The sequence below is a fragment of the Macrotis lagotis genome, chromosome 8, assembly GCF_037893015.1.
Source record: "Macrotis lagotis isolate mMagLag1 chromosome 8, bilby.v1.9.chrom.fasta, whole genome shotgun sequence".
NCBI classification, from domain to species: domain Eukaryota; kingdom Metazoa; phylum Chordata; class Mammalia; order Peramelemorphia; family Peramelidae; genus Macrotis; species Macrotis lagotis.
In genome coordinates this window covers 176,068,911-176,086,687 of record NC_133665.1, presented here as the reverse complement: position 1 = coordinate 176,086,687, position 17,777 = coordinate 176,068,911, and the positions used below count along the sequence as shown (strand labels likewise).

Sequence of the window (17,777 nt, the reverse complement as noted above, 5' to 3'; positions counted from 1 at the left end):
AGATGCAGGAAGTAGTTTAGAAGATGAGCAAAAGGAGAGATATCAACAAAAATGATTTGAAAAATTAAAGTACTGATGATCAGAGCCAATGTGCCCAATGTCCAATAGACTGGGATCTAAATTTCTGATGATTTAGTGCTTAGGGGTGAGGAGAGGGCTATGATGCACCTCTCTCCTCAAGGAGGAATGTAACCTTGATCTATAACCTGAGAAGTCAAGGCTCTTCAAGAGGGTCTTGAAGTATTATCCCATGTTTTCTTCCATTTGTAGACTCATCCTATTGTTCCCAGGACTGGTGGATTCCTCTTAGAGCCATTTTCCTCTATATGGACCTCATCAGTGACCAAGAAGTCTGCCTCACCCCCAATATCAATATGCAACATTTTAGTAGAGTAGTGGGACCCACAGGAAGCCTTCTATTCAAATGAATAACAACCCTTGCATATCATCCAGATAATGTTATTAGTCATATATGTTAAGGCAAGGATGAGCTAATAACTTCCAAATAACCCAGTCATTGGGTAGTGTTTGGGCAAGTGGTCCAATTTTTTTTTTCTCCTCATGAAAACAGCTAAGCAAAGAAATGGCTAATACATTTCGGTGTTGTTAAAGGAGAGAGTGATATATTCACAAGGGGATGGATTTCAGTGTCCTGGAATCAAGTTGAAATTCATCTGGGGCATCTGGGAATAGTATTTGGGGTTTGTGGGATCACTGGCAATATGTCAGATACAGTGTGATGGAGGCAGTCATGCTAGAATTACAGAGAGAATGCTAGTTGCCCAGGGCAAGAGACTGGTTGGTCTCCTAGGGATAATCATGTGGGCCCCTAAGAAAGTTCTTGGGGTTGTGAGATGGTGGTCTCCGTAAGAGGAATCTCATGGAGTTGGGAACTTGGGAGGAATGCTGGGAAAGGGAGAAAGATGGAGATCTGCACAGTCAAATGACCAGTTTTTGTTATAGCTCTAGCTTAGATTGGTTTCTCCCTCATTTTTTTCTTCTCTCATACCTTCTCTCTTTTACCCTGTTTCACTTACCAAGAGATAAATATCCCCTAAATCCGTGATATTTCTCCCTAATTTTCTCTTAGCTAACTTTCCTCTTGGAGCCATTACAATGCATGCTTCGGTCTTTGGAAGGAAGACGAGAGTTGGGCTCATTAAGAAGGGAAGCAAGAACTGACTGCAACCTTGGACCTGCCGGACAGTGGCAGCCCAAGAAATCTATCCAAGGGCCTGGGTCAGACGGACTGGTGATGGAGTAGAGCCTCGACTGGGTAGCAGCATTCACTTCATCACTTTTAGATTTTCGTCCCCGGCCCTGAGGTTCCCTGCTAATAAAATAGTGATGAAGCAACTTACCCAGGAAGCTTCGTAAACTGATGACTTTGCCAGTTCTCTTGTGATAGGTGTGAGTAAAGTACCATGTGGCCAGCAGGGTAAAAAGGATGACCACCAAGCGGAGGAAGCCTGAGCAAAGGGACAGGGGACATTAGATTGGAGTGAGAAGAGTAGCTATCCCAGAATACTTGTGTGATCTTGGGCATCACTCCTCTTCCCTGGGCCTCAATTTCTTCATCCATAAAACGATCAACTTGGACTTAATGACCTCTGGAGTCCCCTTTTACTCTAGAGCTATGACCCTAGGAGCCTATGATCAGCAATACTTTGAAATGGACTTTTGGGGAGAGGGACCCTTTTTTACTCCTTAGATATTTCTCTTTTGACTTTTGGTGTCTTGCAACTCATTGTTCTCAAATTGCATAGGCTGCTCCAATGTAGGGCCCTTCCTGGACCTTCCTCTCTCATTTCTGTGATCCATATTTCCAAATCCCATGATCCACAATTTTCCCTTCCTAGCCAATGGCATCATCCAAACTTACTTATCCTGAGTCATTTTCTAAAGGTCTCTTTTTTTTTTTTTTGCAAAGCAATGGGGTTAAATGATTTGCCCAAAGTCACACATCTAGGTAATTATTAAGTGTCTGTGGTCACATTTGAACTCAGGTCCTCCTGACTCCAGGGCCAGTGCTCTATCCACTGTGCCACCTAGGTGCCCCTCTCTAGGGGTCTTGATAGTTCACTGGATGAATGGAGAAACTAATTTATGCTAAAATGTTGATGGGTTACTTAATATTCACATCCATTGTGACTTTAATGCCATTTTTTTTTCAATTACAAACAGATATCTCTCTCTCTCTCTCCCCTCCAAACTAGGGGAATGGTAAGGTAACAAAAACAAAACCTTTGTAACCCATATGCATCATCAAGTAAATTTCAATATTGCCCCTGCCCCAAAATGGATGTCTCATTCTGAAGATTTAGTCCATCTCTGTCAGGAGGTGGGTAATATTCTTTGTCACTGTTTCTATGGAATTGTGATTGGTCATTGTTTAATGCCTTAATATTAAGGAGTCAAAAACATGGAAATTAAAAAGAAAAGAAAAAGAAACATGGGAACTTTCGGAAGACAGCTTTTTCTTCTGGCTTCCCCCATTGCAAGAATATTCATATTGACATGATTCGGTTCTCTGTGGATCATTGAACTCAACTCACCCATTCAGAGTTCCTATATAGCCATTGACTTTTTTTTACGAACGTGTATCATTGATTTTCTAACCACTTTGGGGCTGATCGGGTAATGGTCAATGCTGATTTGGATCTTTGAACTTACCTGTCAGGAAGCAATTGTTTTAGATTAGGAAATGGGATAGGTGACCTTTTCAGCAAATGCCTTTCTCAAGCCAAGAGCAAAAAATAGTAGCTCCTGCCCTCAAGGAGATAATATTCTCTTGGGAAGGGGCAATAGATATGAAGAAAATTAGTGCAAATTATATACAGAGGAATCTTTGAACCTGTATCTCCAGAACCTAGCACACAGTAGGCTCTTAATAAATGCTAACTGCTGAATTAATTGATAAGGAGCCTTTGCAATGGCTCCTTGAGGAGGGAGATGGAAACAGTAGACTAGAAGGAGAGTGATTGTGTCTGACATAGTAGGTGCTTCAAAAATTTGTATCGATTCATTGACTGATCATATATAATAGACCTGAAAGGTAGATGACCTGGTATCAGGAAGAATCTGTCTGCCAAGAGGAAACAGGCTTCTCTTGCAAGGAACAAAAATTGGCTCTGCCTGAAGCTATTTGGAAGGGAGAGCTGGTGGATTTGACAAATGGGTCCTGTTGTGGAATGGCTGGAGGGGGCACCCACAGAATCTGACACTCCAGGAAGTCACTAGGGCTCTAAAGAGCTGCCAGTCTCCTTCACCTAGGCACAAGGGCATTGGGGATGGGTGGAGCAGGGCAGGGAGAACAGGAGGGAAATGAAACCAGGGCTATTCAGGGGAAGCCAGATGGAGAGTTCTCAGAAACTGAACCAACAGGAAAGAGGGAATACCAACCCTTAGAGCAGGGGAGAGAAAACAGTGCCTGTCCTGTGCCAGCCCAGCAAGGAACAAAAGAGGCAGGTAGGCAGGAACTGCAGGAAATCCATCAAATAACAAAAACAGGTTAAGCTTCTACCATGTGCAAGGTATTATTCTAAATACTAGGGACACAAAGAGAAAGAACAAAAGAGAAAAGAGAAAGGAATGAAGGAAGGAAGAAACAAAGAAAGAAAAAGAAAAAAGAAAGAAAGGAAGGATGAAAGAAAACAAAGAGCTTCAAGGAGCTTGCCTTCCTCTGGGGGTGGGGGTATAAGTAGATGCAAAGCCATTTGAAATGAACACTGCTAGGGTACTTATTTGGGAAAGGGCATACCAGCAGGTGGCAAGACCCAGGTAAGGTCTTATGTAGAAGGAAGCACTTGACCTGAGTAGTGAAAGAATAGGTAAGGAGGAAGGGTCTTTCAGACATGGGGCACAGCCTGGGCAAAGGTGTGGAGGTGGGAGATGAAGCATCCTGGGTGCAGAATGCAAGTTGGGGAGGGAGGAGTTTATAGCCCAGTAAACAGCTCTGAGGAAGGACCCCACTGTCTCCTGTGCTTGGCTGCCTAGAGCCAGGGAGCCGGCATCTCCATCAAGGTCTGGAATCTTCCTCTATTGCTGAGATTGGTGCAGAATAGGTATAGTTCTTAGAGGAAAGAGAGAACAGGGATGACTGACCCTGAGAATTATTCCATTTTATCTATGGGGATGTTTCCTCTGGGTGGTGTTGGGGGAGGGAAGGTTGGGCTCTGGGCCCACCAAGGTCGTAGGCACCAAAAACTTCATAGGAATCATTAGTTCTTGATAATCACCTTTTCAGTTCTTTGTGTCTTCTTGCCTGTTGGATGGCCCACTGAATAGATCATGGGAGTCTTGGGTCAGAAAGCCCCGAGTTCAAATGTGACTTCAGCCACTAGACACTGTGTAAGATGCTAGGAAAGTCGTATAACCCTCATTTGCCTCAGTTTTCTCTTCCATAAGATGTGGATAATAATCATACCCTTCTCCCAGGGTTATTTTAAGGATGAAATGGGATAATATTTTATAAATAACATTTGTAAAAAAAGATGATAATATTTATAAAGAAGTTAGCACGTTTTCCCCCCTCTTCCTTCCTTTATCCCTTAGGGTGTGTTGTTTCTAAAGTCAAGGGTTAGTTTTAGCAATTTTGGCTAAAATGAGTCCCACCATTTCCTCAACTAGCAGCCCACAAAGCACACCCACAGCTGAGGGTTGAGGCTGGTAGTCTGACCTAGGTGATTCCTCCCATCTCACCAGGGCCTCCTCCTGAGGACTGCCCTCAGCTCCTGGTGAGCCAAGGTTCTCTCTGCCCACAGGGGTGGGTGGCCTCCCCGGGTTGTCATTCCAGTGCACCCCGGGGGCTCTCACAGAACCTCACCATTCAGTCTTGTATCCTAAGAAAACTGTCAGACCTCTGCATTTTTCTGGAGTCTTAGGTTAGAATTGTGTTTGCTTGGGTCTCGCCCAAGGGCAGGTAGAAGAAGGTGGGGCCTGATGGTCAGATTAGGGAAGAAGGAGCGGCCGCTAAGCAGCAACTACAAAAATCAGCAACCGGGCAGTGCTGCTAGTGCTGGCTCTGGAGAGCTGACTGTTAAATTTTCCTTATTTACATCTTGAAAAATGGGTAAATGCTGTAGGTCACAGCTTGGGTTACTGTTCTATTGATTGCCTAGACTGAAGAAATGATGGAAAGGGGGTCAATAGAGCAGATTAAACTTAGACGTGTTTCATGTGTTCACCCCCTCACCCCACCAGAGAGCCAGTTGTTAAACATTTACCAGTATCCGTACTAGCAGAGGAGGTACAACTTCAGTTTATTTACTGAATAACAGTCTGAATTTACCTGATAGCCTCATCCTGTCCAGGCAGGGGACACCCTGGGCTGACTGGGATCAGTGCTGGCCTGTGGAAACAAAAGCAGAATGAGAATTTGCAATCAGTCCCTGAAACCAACAACAGAATCCCAAACCAGGACTTTGAATTATGGTTATCTTCTGAATGGTTGATAGCTTCAGAGAATCACAGAGAATTACAAGTCATAGCTCACCTGGTGAGATGGGAGGGGGCACCTAGGTCAGATCACTAGCCTCAACCCTCAGCTGTGGGTGTCCTTTGTGGGCTGCTAGTTTGAGGCAATGGTGGGAGCTCATTTTAGCCAAATTTGCCAACACTAACCCTGGACTTTGGAAACCACACACCCTAAGGGAAGGGATCTTAGAGATCAAGTCCAACCTCCTCATTTTACAGGTAAGGAAACTGAGTCAAAGTGCTTTGTCTGGGAATATACAGCTACTATCTAGGGATCTCAGGGAGAATTTCGCTTACTCCAGCAAATATGGTGCAATAATATATTTGTCTCTAGAGATTCTTTCTCTTTTTTTTTCTCCTTCCTCCACCATTTTCCTCTCTAATGTCTACCCTGATTTGACAGTTCTTCAAGGCACCCAGGCACCTTGAAATTCAGCCCCGGGGTTCAAAGGGAAAATATAGCCTAGTCCGTATTTATAATTTGATTGAAGAGGCAAGACTTGCACAAAAATAGAGGATAGACTGGCACGCGTATGAATAGGTGTGGACGTGAGTAAAAGCAGGACACAAAGGAAATCCATTGGATTTCTTGGGAACGAAAGAGAAAGGTGGAACCCTCATTTCATTAAGAGATTTCAAAGGAGGAACATGAGGAGGAGGAAGAGAAAAAGAGGATAAGATGAAAGGTGAAGGAGGAAGATGTACTCCAGGGACTCTTTTTTTCCTTTTTTAAAGAATATTATGGGTGAAACCCCAAGGAACCCTTTGTGGAATAAGGTTTTTGTTTTTAATTCATAATTGAAGAAAATGCTAAATTTCATTTAGAGGTGACTGAAAATAAAGATGTAATTTTTTTTCCACTTTCAGATTTATCAAGACCCACTGAAATCAATACATGCACCCCTCAGGGAGATTGGGAGTATTCTTGGGTCCCAGTTAAGAACCCCCTGATTTATTCACTATTTTGCATGAGATAGAGGATGGAGGGCTAATTCTGGGATCAGGAGACCTGATTTTAAATCCTCCCTGCTGTACTTACTGGCAGTGTGATCTTGGGCAAGTCATATAGCCTCTTTAAGCCTCAGTTTCCTCATCTGTAAAGTGGGAACAATAATGCCTCTAACACTGACCTCCAGGGTTGTTTTTTCTTTTTAACCTGAATAATACAAGGATTTCCACCTATTACATTCCCTCATTGGGAATATGAAGGTAAAAATCTTCCTGGCCTATCTGCAAATTTATTATTCTGAGGTCCAAATAAATAATAATCACCACAAGACCACATGTTATCGATGGAGCATCTGAAAGTTTGCAAAGAGCATCATGTCTCTCACCTGAGCCCACCACAAAAAACACAAGAGTTTGAATCAGTTGTGTTCTTGGAGGAAGGGCAGAGAAAGGAGAGGGAGAATCTACCCCCCCCCCCAGGACAGCTTACTTTTCCTTCCCAAAGTGATGCACTTTGCAAACTTTAAATACCATTTGGTTTTGTGGTGATTATTATTTATTTGGACTTCAGAATAATATGTCTTCAGCTAGGCTATGAAGATGTTACCTTCATTTTCCTGATTAGGAAACTGAGGCTCAGAGGGAATAACTTGGTTGGGACACATTACTCACGTTGGGTTTCTCACCTGTAACATGAGGAGGGGGTTGGACCAAATTAACTCTAAAGTCCCTTGCAGCTATAGATTCCCCAATCCTTCACATTATTCAAGGTCATGTGACTCATGAATATCAGGGTGGATTTGAGCCTGATCTCCACTTTTTGCTGTTATCAACAGCCTGTCTTACATATTGATTTGCTTGTTGTCTTGCTGGATAGGTGGTGAGGTCCTTGAGGGCAGGAAATGTCTTTTACTTCCCTTTGTATCGGCAAAGCTGATCTCAGTGATTGGCACCTAGTAGACTTAATAAATGATTAGCGACTTTTCTTCATCTCTAAATCCACCTCTGTAACTAGGGATGATGTTGGTCCTTCATCCTCAAAGAAAACCATATCAGGCGATACCATGACAAAGACATGAATTGGATTTGAGTGAGGGGTTGCTGTGCTAAGTCACCAGCCTCCCTTTCTCCTCTGGAGCCATCTGGGTCCAATGACCAGATATGAATCCGGATGACTGGAGATGACCCTGGATGTGAGGCAGTCAGGGTTAAGTGACTTGCCCAAAGTCACACGGCTAGTATGTGTTGAGTGTCTGAGTCTGGATTCAAACTCCCATCCTCCTGACACCAAGATTAGGCTCTAACCACTGCACCATGTACGAATTCAGTTTTGAAGTCTAGAGTGTCCTAGTCTACATTCTGAGTTTTAACACTCTTTGGAGGATGGAGAGCCCACTCTTGATCTGGAAAAGCTTTTAAATGCTAGTAAGAAAATGAACCCCCAAAGGGTCAAATTAACAGCCAGGACATAGACTCAGCGAGCTGGAACCTAGCAACATTCATGCTTTTGTCCTGTTCTCCCACTCTTTGACTTGGCCAGGTTGGGGCCACCTGCCAAGTTATGTTCTAAACTCCACTGAAGCCTGAAGAACTAATTAAAGCTATCTCCAAGAGGACCCGTGAGTCTTCACGCTTTGATATCACTATTCTCAAACCACTAGAATTCTAAAATTATCCAAGATCCCATGAGAGGGGAGTGGTCAAGGTGGGGCAAGATTGGAGAAGAAAAAGGGAAACCTGAATCCAACCTCCTGAAGAAACAGGATTTTCTTGGAAGGCTCAATTATATTATCTATCCCCCCTGCATTTTAGATGGATTTTGTATTTAGGTGAGAAGTTGAAGTAATCTCACTAGGGCTTAAGCAGCCAGTCTCCAGGGATATGAGTACAGTCAAAGAGTCAGGAAGATCTTCTCAACCTGGCATTAGAGGGCAAGATGGAACCCTCATAATGTTCCCACTGGGCTAATTAAAAAAGATAGAATTTAGCTGAAAAGGGAAAAGCAAATTAGAATGAGAAAAGTCTGTCCTTTTTGCTCCTTCTTTCTGATATAAGGATAATAACTTCCAAGGGTTGCAGAAGGATGAAGTAGGGAGTGAAATAATGATGACGCCCATTTTCCAGATGAAGGAACCAAAACTTAGTGAGATTCATAGGATTATAAATTTAGACCTGAAAAAGACCTATTGGACACCATCTAATCCATCCTAGAGAAGTTAAGGGGCTTGGCCCAGATTATGTTACTCCAAAATATGGTATTTTCTCCATTGCCTTACCTTTGGCCTCCAGACTAATAATTATTGGATACAGGACATAAAAGAACCCTCATCTTCTTTCTTCAGGCACCTTAGCTTTGCCTTCTATTTGCTTTGAGCAGGCTCTACAGGACTAACATTTGTAAAACATTTTAAGATGCAAAGAACCCTACATTAGATTGTGAGATCCTTGAGGGCAAGGATGTTTTGAAACCTTAACAGAGTGACTGGTACACAGGAAACATTTAATAAATGCTTATGGGCTAATCCAACTATATGCTATCTCATTTGATCCTCTTGATGACCCTGTGGGATTGTCTTATCTTTTCTTCTTAGTTAATATCTGAGCAAGGCTCTGGGCCTACAAACTAAACCTGCCCTCAAGGAGTTTACTTGGGAGAGAGATAGGCACGCAGATACAGCAAACCCAAGTTAGGACTCCAGTGGACTCTCACCTTACTACCTGGGTCATGTTAGGAAGTGATTTCCCATTGCTCTAGGCCACCATCCTCCTCAAATGAAGAAATTCTTCTTCTGACATCACTCAAGGAGTAAGGGTCAAATTAACCTAAATTAAGTTAAAGAGGGAGAGAGTGCTAATAACAAGATGCAAAGGGGTCATGAAAGGCTTGGGTTGAAGGGGGCTATGAAGAAAGTAGGGGCTTCTTTGGACAAAGGAAAATGGGGGCATTCTGGGGCCTAAAATAAATTATCTGCCATTTCAGATATGCTTCCGACAAAGGAGTTAGGGTGAGGGAAAGGGGATTGGACAGATCTGGGAGGGCCAGAGACAGTCAGAAGCAGAGACAGAGGCATCCTTTTACATTGGCTGGTGTCTCAACTTTTGGTACCCTCAAGGCTAGGGTTTACAGAGACCTCCACCTTTTACTGGGGGGATAGGCAAAGAACAGTGTTGAATGCCCCTTTTTGTCCTCCCCTCCTTCATCCTCAGCCAGTCTAAATAACTCCCTGCACAGCATGTCCTAAGGGAGGGAGGCCCTTATCTTTAAGGAGTTCAGCTATCCAGCCCCGGGAAGTTTGATCAGAAGTATGACATTCCCCACCTCCCAACCCCCATGTCCTTCCCCCCAACTTCCTTCCACCAACACAAATAAAGGCTGTGGGTAAGACCTGTGGCAAATGGGACGGAGGCAGACATCCTCTAGGCAACTCCCCCAAACCTGCCACATTTTGTCTTGTTCCCCCCAGTTGATTTCTACAACCTGTTATTCAAGTTGTGTAATCATTAGGTAAAGCACCCAGGGAGGCTTGTCATACTTCCTTTGGGTGGGGGCAAGAAGTTGGGTTTGCCAGCCTGGGCTGAGCTCCTGATGAGGAGACCTTAGCCAAATGAAGGTGGGGGGGTAACTTGGCAGAGGGTGGGCATGGCCAGTGCCATATAGAATACCTTAGGGGAATTGCAGAACTTCCCATTCAATAAGGGGCTGCAATTTGTGCACAACTGCATACCTCTCCATGTGTAACACCTCACCTGGAAGGAGTAAAAGTGGCCTGGACACACAGAGACTTCTGGGACTTGGAGATTTTTCACTTATCTCCTAAGGCAAGGAAGTACCATATTTGGGGGGATTAGCATGAGACCAAATGGGGGTACATTCATATCTCCCTCCTCCTCCTTGAAGATATCTGTCTCCTACCTCATGGGGCATGTGAGATCTATTCCTCCAGCACCTGAGTCTGTCTTAAAGAATTGATTTGATGACCCCTTACTGGAACTCAGTTTTCTCAGCTGTAAAATGGGGCAAAAATAGCTGTCATTCCTACTTCACAGGGTCATTGAACTACTGAAATGAAACAAACTTTGCAAACTTTAAAGTGTGAGCCCTCTTCCTCCCTCTCTCCTTTCCTCCCCCCTCTCCTGCCTCCCTCCCCTTCTTTCTCGGTTTCCCTCCCTCCCTTCCTACCTGCCCCCAGTCATCACTCTCTCTCTCTCTCTCTCTCTCTCTCTCTCTCTCTCTCTCTCTCTCTCTTTCTCTCTCTCTTTTAGATTTTTGCAAGGCAATGGGGTTAAGTGGCTTGCCCAAGGCCACACAGCTAAGTCATTATTAAGTGTCTGAGGCCGGATTTGAACTCTCAGGTACTCCTGACTCCAGGGCCAGTGCTCTATCCACTGCACCACCTAGCCACCCCTTTCTCTATCTCTTTCTCCCTTCCCCCTCCCTCCTTCTCTTTCTTTCCTCTCTCTGTCTCCCTCCTTCCCTCTCTCCCCTATCATCACCATCTCTTCTTTCTCTCTCTCCATATATGTATATGTATATAAATTATCTATGTACATATAGATATATGTGGGTGAGTGTGTATAAATAGGGGGAAGGAAGGAGAAGGGCACTCACCCTTATTAAGCCCGACCACCACAGGTGCTAAGCACCTCACAATTATTATCCCATTTAATCCTGACAACAACTCTCAGAGGCAGGTAATATTATTAACCCATTTTCCAGAGGAGTAAACTGAGGTAGGCAGAGAGTAAATGACTTTCCCAGTGTCACACAGCTCATCCTTTGAAGCCAGATTTTAACTTGTTTTCCTGACCCCCAGGCTCAGTATTCTACCCCTTGAGACCCCTCACTGTCTTTTAGACTTCCCCAATGTCACATAACTAGTGGCTATCTGAGGCAGAATTTCAATAAAATCTGCCTAACTCCAAGTCCAGTTTAACATCCATTTTCCTAAGTTCCCTTTCTAGTTTCCATGCTCATGTCTTTGCTGGACTCCAAGCACTTGGAAAGCAGGAACTGGGACTTATTCAACTTTATATTGTTCTCTGTACTTAGCAGAGAAGGTACCTTTTATGCCATAGGTGCTCTATAAATATTTAGTGAATGAATGAATACAGGGCACTCCATAAGTACTTGTCATTTTTTGGACAGAATAGCCTTTGACTTTTCCCAGAGACCAAAACCATGCTCCCAGTCTTTTCTACCTGCCAATATGATTGCATCTTCCAAAACAAAGGAGGGGGTCTAGATTATGGGTCCATAGAAAGAGCCCTGACCTGGTCCTGGTCAAATTGAGGACTCTAGTCAGCTCTGGGCTGAGGATATGACTTTGGGTGTGTCATCCTTCTCCACCCCTCTTTTCCAGCTCTCTGACCCTTCAGTCTTAGTTTACTTATGTATAAAATTAAGGAGCTGTACCAGATGGTGGGAGAGGCATTGAATATACGGAAAAACCCCAGGGGGAAATGGCACAGATGGGACTAACTGTCCTTTTCCAACTCAACAAATAATGAATAGCTGGTATTTAAAAGTGTTGTGCTAAATCCGGGGCAAATAAAAATTTATAGGCCATGATTCTAATCTCTAAGAGTTAAACAATCAAAAGGGGGTAAAGATGAAGGCTGCCAAGTACAATGATAAGGAAGAGAGTGATTAATCTAAGTGCACAAGAGTGATACAGGTGGAGGGCAGAACAAGAGGGGACAAGAGAATCCAACTCCACTATAGGCCCCTCCAACCCTGTGAGAGAAATATCAGATGGATAAAGCATTAAAAATCCTTAAGAGGGAATTGGTTTTATAAGAGAAAATACACACTCAAGAAATGAAGAAAGAAAAGAAATCATAGTACAATATAAAAAAAAGTTGAGAACTAAAAGAAAACAGGTCAGAAAAGCTGAAAAATATATTCTAACAACACAGGCAGATCCACAAGACACAACAAAATAGATAACAACCACATTGCAAGAATGCAAGGAACAAATGAAGTATCTCTGTGAGGAAATGATGGAAGAACCTAAAGGGATTTGAGAAATTTCAGAGCAAGATGGCAATAGGACTCAACAGTTCAGAAACATATTTGGAGAATATAAACAAAGCAACAGACTTCAAAAGGAAAAAAAAATAGATGATAGAGGAAGTAAAGAAAAATTCCCAGATAATTACCCAACCAGAAAATATAAATATAATTGGAAAAATGATGGGGCTACAGAACAGAACCAAGAGAGGTCTTACTGGGAGAATTCCCCATAGCAGGAAAGATGAAAATAATGTGAACATTATATTTCAGATAAGAAAACTTCCTAGAAATATTAAGAATTACCCGTATGTCCAAAACTTGTATCACCTGAACTGGCTGCCTAGGAGACCAATAAGCCATGTGCAGTTGGCCCACTCCCCTGTACCAACAGCAAAGTCTACAAATATAGTACGCTCTCTGACTCAGTCCACATCCTGCTCTAGCCCTACCTGCTTTGGATGGTTTCATTTTAAACCTGCCCACATCTTGATGATAAATATCTCTGTGACCTGGGGGGCACTGAATGTCAGAGAAGGATAGAACCTCAGGGAATCCGGGTGGCTAGGTGGCATAGTGGATAAAGCACTGGCCCTGGAGTCAGGAGTACCTGGGTTCAAATCCGGTCTCAGACATTTAATAATTACCTAGCTGTGCCGCCTTGGGCAAGCCACTTAACCCTGTTTGCCTTGCAAAAAAAACCTAAAAAAAAAAAAAGAACCTCAGGGAATCAACCTGTTTATACCCATAACTGACCAAGAATCCTCTCTGACAATAAAAATGTGAATTTTCAGCCCTTGCCTGAAAAGTCTCCAATGTGGGAAAGCCCTAACCCTAATTTTCCTTTAGATAATTCCATTTCGGGTGGCTCAACTTGATCAGAGCCTAAAATGTTTTCTTTGTACCTTTTCTGAGGTCTTGGAGAAGAAATCTAACATTTCTCCCATGTGACAGTCTTCCAAACACTTTAGGATAGTTACCATATCCCCCGACCTCTCTCACCCCATCCCTATGTCATCTCCAAACTAAACAGCCCCAGTCCTTCAACCTTTTCACTGGAGGAGACCCTCTTCCATCCTGGTCATCCTTTTCTGGATACAGATGTCCTTTCCAAGGCATGACTACTCAGAAATGGACATGGGACTTCAGATGTGACTGACCACTAAAGAGGAAAACAGAGCAATGACCTCCTTCTTTATTCCTGAGAGTGACCTGACCAAATTAAAATATAATTAGTAAATGTTTAATAAAATTAATAAAAGTACAATACAACACAAGTAATGTGAACTTGTGGTCTTCCAAATCAATATGCTGCCCATAGGGATCTGTTTCTATTTGATTTTCTAACCTCCTAGATCCCTTTTGACCTCTAAATTATAACTTGCTGACTCACCCTTTTGGACTCTGACTTGGCAATGAGGATCAGAGTGATACAATGAGAAAAAAGATAGAATTATGAAACCCATGTCTCATTCCTATCTCAATGTGCCTCAGATGATGATGATGATGGTTATTGTTATATATTATTGTATTATATTATGCGTTAAAGTTCACATTCTGCCTCAGTTTCCTCATCTGTACAATGGTGACAATAACAACACCAGTTTTCCAGAGTTGTCGTGAGACTCAAATGAGATAATCTGCCTGACTTTGATTCTAGTACTTCTCAGGAAAACCTTAGACTGAGATAGATCTTCCCATTCGCCAGCCTTTATTTGGTGCAGAGGAAAATAACAGATCTCTTATGACTTTTTTTTATTAGATTATAATATACAATAGTGTCTCCATTCACAATATATCTTGGGCTTGAGAAATTAAACTGAAAAGTTCTTAATAAGAGTCCATGACTAATTTCACCTGACTGGGGATGAACTTCCTCCATGGTTTGCTACCTTGGAATCAATTTGCTTTGATGCAAATTTGAGGGGAGATAGTTCTCATGCAGCCCATGTTGATCCCCTCTGGTTAAGGCCCTAAGTCTTGGCCAGATCTTACCTTTGTGTTTCTTAGTGCAAGAGACTGAAGAGTAGAAAGGTCAAGTCTTTAGCAGGGACTTCTCCGTAAACATGCAAAGCATTTTTTTTCCCCCATAAATTGCCCCAGAATCCCAAGTCACTCTTTCAGCAGCTATAGTGAGCTGATAAAAGGACAGGTCCCCTGAATGGTCTCCCTTGTAAATTCTGAATATAGGCCATAATTGATGGCCAGAGAGTTAAAACCATCAGTAAAGCAATAGTCAGTAAGGATGGACCCCGCCCCCCCATGATGGCTTGAACTGCCATTTATGTCTGAATCAGCCCCATATGAAACCCATTATTTGGTCAATACCCAGTTTTAATTTTATTTGTTGGGCTTTATGTGATTTCTAAGCATGGGTCACTGGACAAATTATTGGGCAATAGGAGAGAAGTCTGGGTTAGCTGAGGGGAAATATAAGAAACCGAGGTGGCTGCCCCAAGGAAACCCCTCCTAGATCACAAAACCACAGCGTCCCAGAGACGAAAGGGACTTCAGTGTCTGCTGAGTCCAAGATGTCTCAAAAAATCATAGAGAAAGGGAGAAGGAGGAAGTAGGAGGTGATCAGTAGTGTCAAAGCTTGCAGAGAGGTCAAGAAGGAAGAAGACTGAGAAGGAGCCATTGGGGATTTGGCAAATAAAATACTGGCAGTTTTGGAGAGAGTAGAATAGCAAAGTCTAGAAGCCAGATTGTAAGGAGTTAAGAGGAGAGTGGGAGGAGAGACATGCAGGCATCCATTGTGTACCTTTCAGTTAGTAGATATCTGAGGTAGGATTTGAACTCAGGTCTCTCTGAGCCCAAACTCAGTGTCCCATCCATTCTACCATATTCAATATTTCTCTTTGTCACTGGAAGAAGACCTAGATTCACATTTGTAAGTTTTAGCCCCTGAGTTATCATTTTGAACTCTGGGAGTTGATATTAATCTGTACTTGGGGGGAGTATGCTGGGGAATCTGCTCCTTCTCTACTTCTTTCCCTTTGAGGAGTTGGGTACAAGAAAAGATGGGTGCCTGGGACTGGAAGCTTGGGAGAAATAGATCCCCAGGCTGACTCATAGTAGGAGCTTAATAAATTATTAGTGATTGGTCAAAAAGGAGAAAAAAAGGGCCTGGCAGGGGGGCGGTACCCAAGGGAAAAAGAGGAAAGTCATTAATATTTGTTTGGCCTGAGGAGATGATACTGAAAAAATGAGGACTTTTTGCAATCCATTAGAGAATCAGGGGAGTAGAAGGAATGGGGGCAGGGGCAGATTGGCTAGGCTATGGAATCACAAGGAATGGGGAGAAGAAAGACATCCCATCCCTGTTCCTCATCTCCCTTGGGAGCAGTTGGCTAAGGCAGCCCTAGCATGGAAGGACTTCCCTTAGAGTAGACCACTCCTCCCACTGGGTTAGTAGCTACCTCTTTGGTGGATAGAAGGTAAGTGCTCTGAGGGCAGGGACCATTTCACTTTGGTCTATGAAGGAGCTAGATTTGTGATTGTTGTACTTGTTTTAGGAACTCCTTGAAGAGTCCCTCTGCCAATGCAGATGAACACTTCTGAACCTGGCCTTAGAGAATTGTCTGGAGAGGACTGAGGAATAAGTGTGTGTCAGAAGGGGAAATGAAACCTAATTCTTTACAGTAATAACGGTATATATGTCTCTACATGCATGGGTATATATAATTATTATAATTATATAATATTTTCTGCACTTAATTATAATTATTATAAAATATGAGTTTATATATCCCTATATACATGCAGTAGATAATATTGTATATAATACAATTATATTGTAAATATAAATATATCATAGATATCAATATACATAATATAATTACATTGACTATCTAACACAAATATGTTGCATGTAAGACAGCTATGTATTATACATACATTTTGACATATAAATGAAATACCTGTGTATACACATACATAAACAATTTTATGTACATTATATAGACCTTATAAAGTTTCCAAAGCTCTTCATGTTATCTCATTTGAGAGCTCCGGTAATTGCCCAAACCAGCTATAGAACCTGTGGGAATCTGGGCTGGGGGTCCGGGTTCAAACAATGAATACAACCAGGAGAATTGTGTGTTGAGAGACATCATAATAGCTTAGCAAACATTCTAGTTTTCGTTAGTAACTCATTGTGGCGCAGCTACCTGGGAATTTATCTACATTTTCTTTCTTCAAGCTACTGCTGAAGTTGGGGACCGTTGATTTATCTCACCTACATCCTGTGCCTTGGAATGACCAAGAAGAAACCCTGGGTTCAAATCCTGACCCTGCTATTTTACTACATGTTCCAATTTGGACAAGTAGCAGTAAAGTCAAAGAACCTGGGAGGGGAAACTGGTTAGGCCACGTGCAAGATGGTCACTTGTGACTAGAGGCAAGTCCCTTTTAAACGCTGAGCCTCAGTTTCCCCATCTGTAAAATGAGGAGCTTGGACTCGGATTAGGGTTGTTGTGTTTAAAATGTCTTTTGGTTCCAGATCTGGGGTTCCTATGTCACTTAATCTCTCTGGGCTTCAGTTACCTTTTCAGTATAGTGAGGGGTTTGGACAAGGTGACCTCATGTTCCCTTCTAACTCTAAATTAGAACCATATTCCTCCTATTACTTGTCTTCAAGCTACTGGCTTCATGGGAGACCCCATTGGTCAGGTGTGCTGGCATTTGGAAATAAACTCCAATTCACTTTTGGGGTAAACTGTAGGATTTTCTAGATTGATCCTATCTGCTTTGCTCAGATCAAGACCCTGAGATTTTCATTCTCAGGTTTTGTAATCTCTACCCTCCCTCCTTAATGTCCCACCCCATGCCTCTTAGGATGATCTATTCCATTTCTGAAGTTTTTCCTCTCCTTCCCCTTCCTCCTTAGGAAGCAGGCAAGATGCATAGGCAGTATGCTTTGAGCAAAGGGTCTCAAACTTTGAGAACAACCCTGTATGTGGTAGACAGAGGAAAGGAAAAATCTAAACAACCAAATAAACAGCTTTTCATAAACCCCTCTTCCTTCCTTTCCTCCCTCCTTCTTGCCTTCCTTCTTCCCTCCAGCTTATATATTTCTATCAGTTCATTTCTGGACTGGTTCTACTGGTTACCACCAGCAGATTAGCCCAAAAGGACACTTCAGTTCACAAATCATTTCTGCCTGAGCAGGGATTAGTCACATTTAATTAGGGATCAATAGTTTTGATACTTGAGAAGGATTGAATCTAAACTGATTAGTGGGGCTACCCAGAAGGGTAGACTTCAGTCTGGGTTGCCTGGACTGAGTAGCTCACAAAAGATTGAATGTGAAAATCATTCTTTGTGTATTGGACTAAGTTATGAA

At 42.7% G+C, this 17,777-nt stretch overlaps 1 protein-coding gene across 3 annotated transcripts in view; it reads right to left on the bottom strand.

Moving 5' to 3' along the window:
* The window catches only part of FAM3D (FAM3 metabolism regulating signaling molecule D), a 54,307-nt gene that overhangs the window by 32,005 nt on the left and 4,525 nt on the right, over positions 1-17,777 (bottom strand). Inside the window, exons 2-4 of one of the 3 annotated variants that reach the window (XM_074198865.1) lie at positions 10,337-10,428; positions 5,291-5,350; positions 1,362-1,469 (exon numbers count right to left, since the gene is read on the bottom strand). In XM_074198865.1, the coding sequence (XP_074054966.1) occupies positions 1,362-1,469; positions 5,291-5,303 (121 nt within the window). In that variant the 5' untranslated portion in view covers positions 5,304-5,350; positions 10,337-10,428. Of the gene's footprint in view, positions 1-1,361; positions 1,470-5,290; positions 5,351-9,133; positions 9,247-10,336; positions 10,429-17,777 lie in introns of those variants that run through there. The other 2 variants (XM_074198864.1, XM_074198863.1) reach the window with 2 other exon arrangements.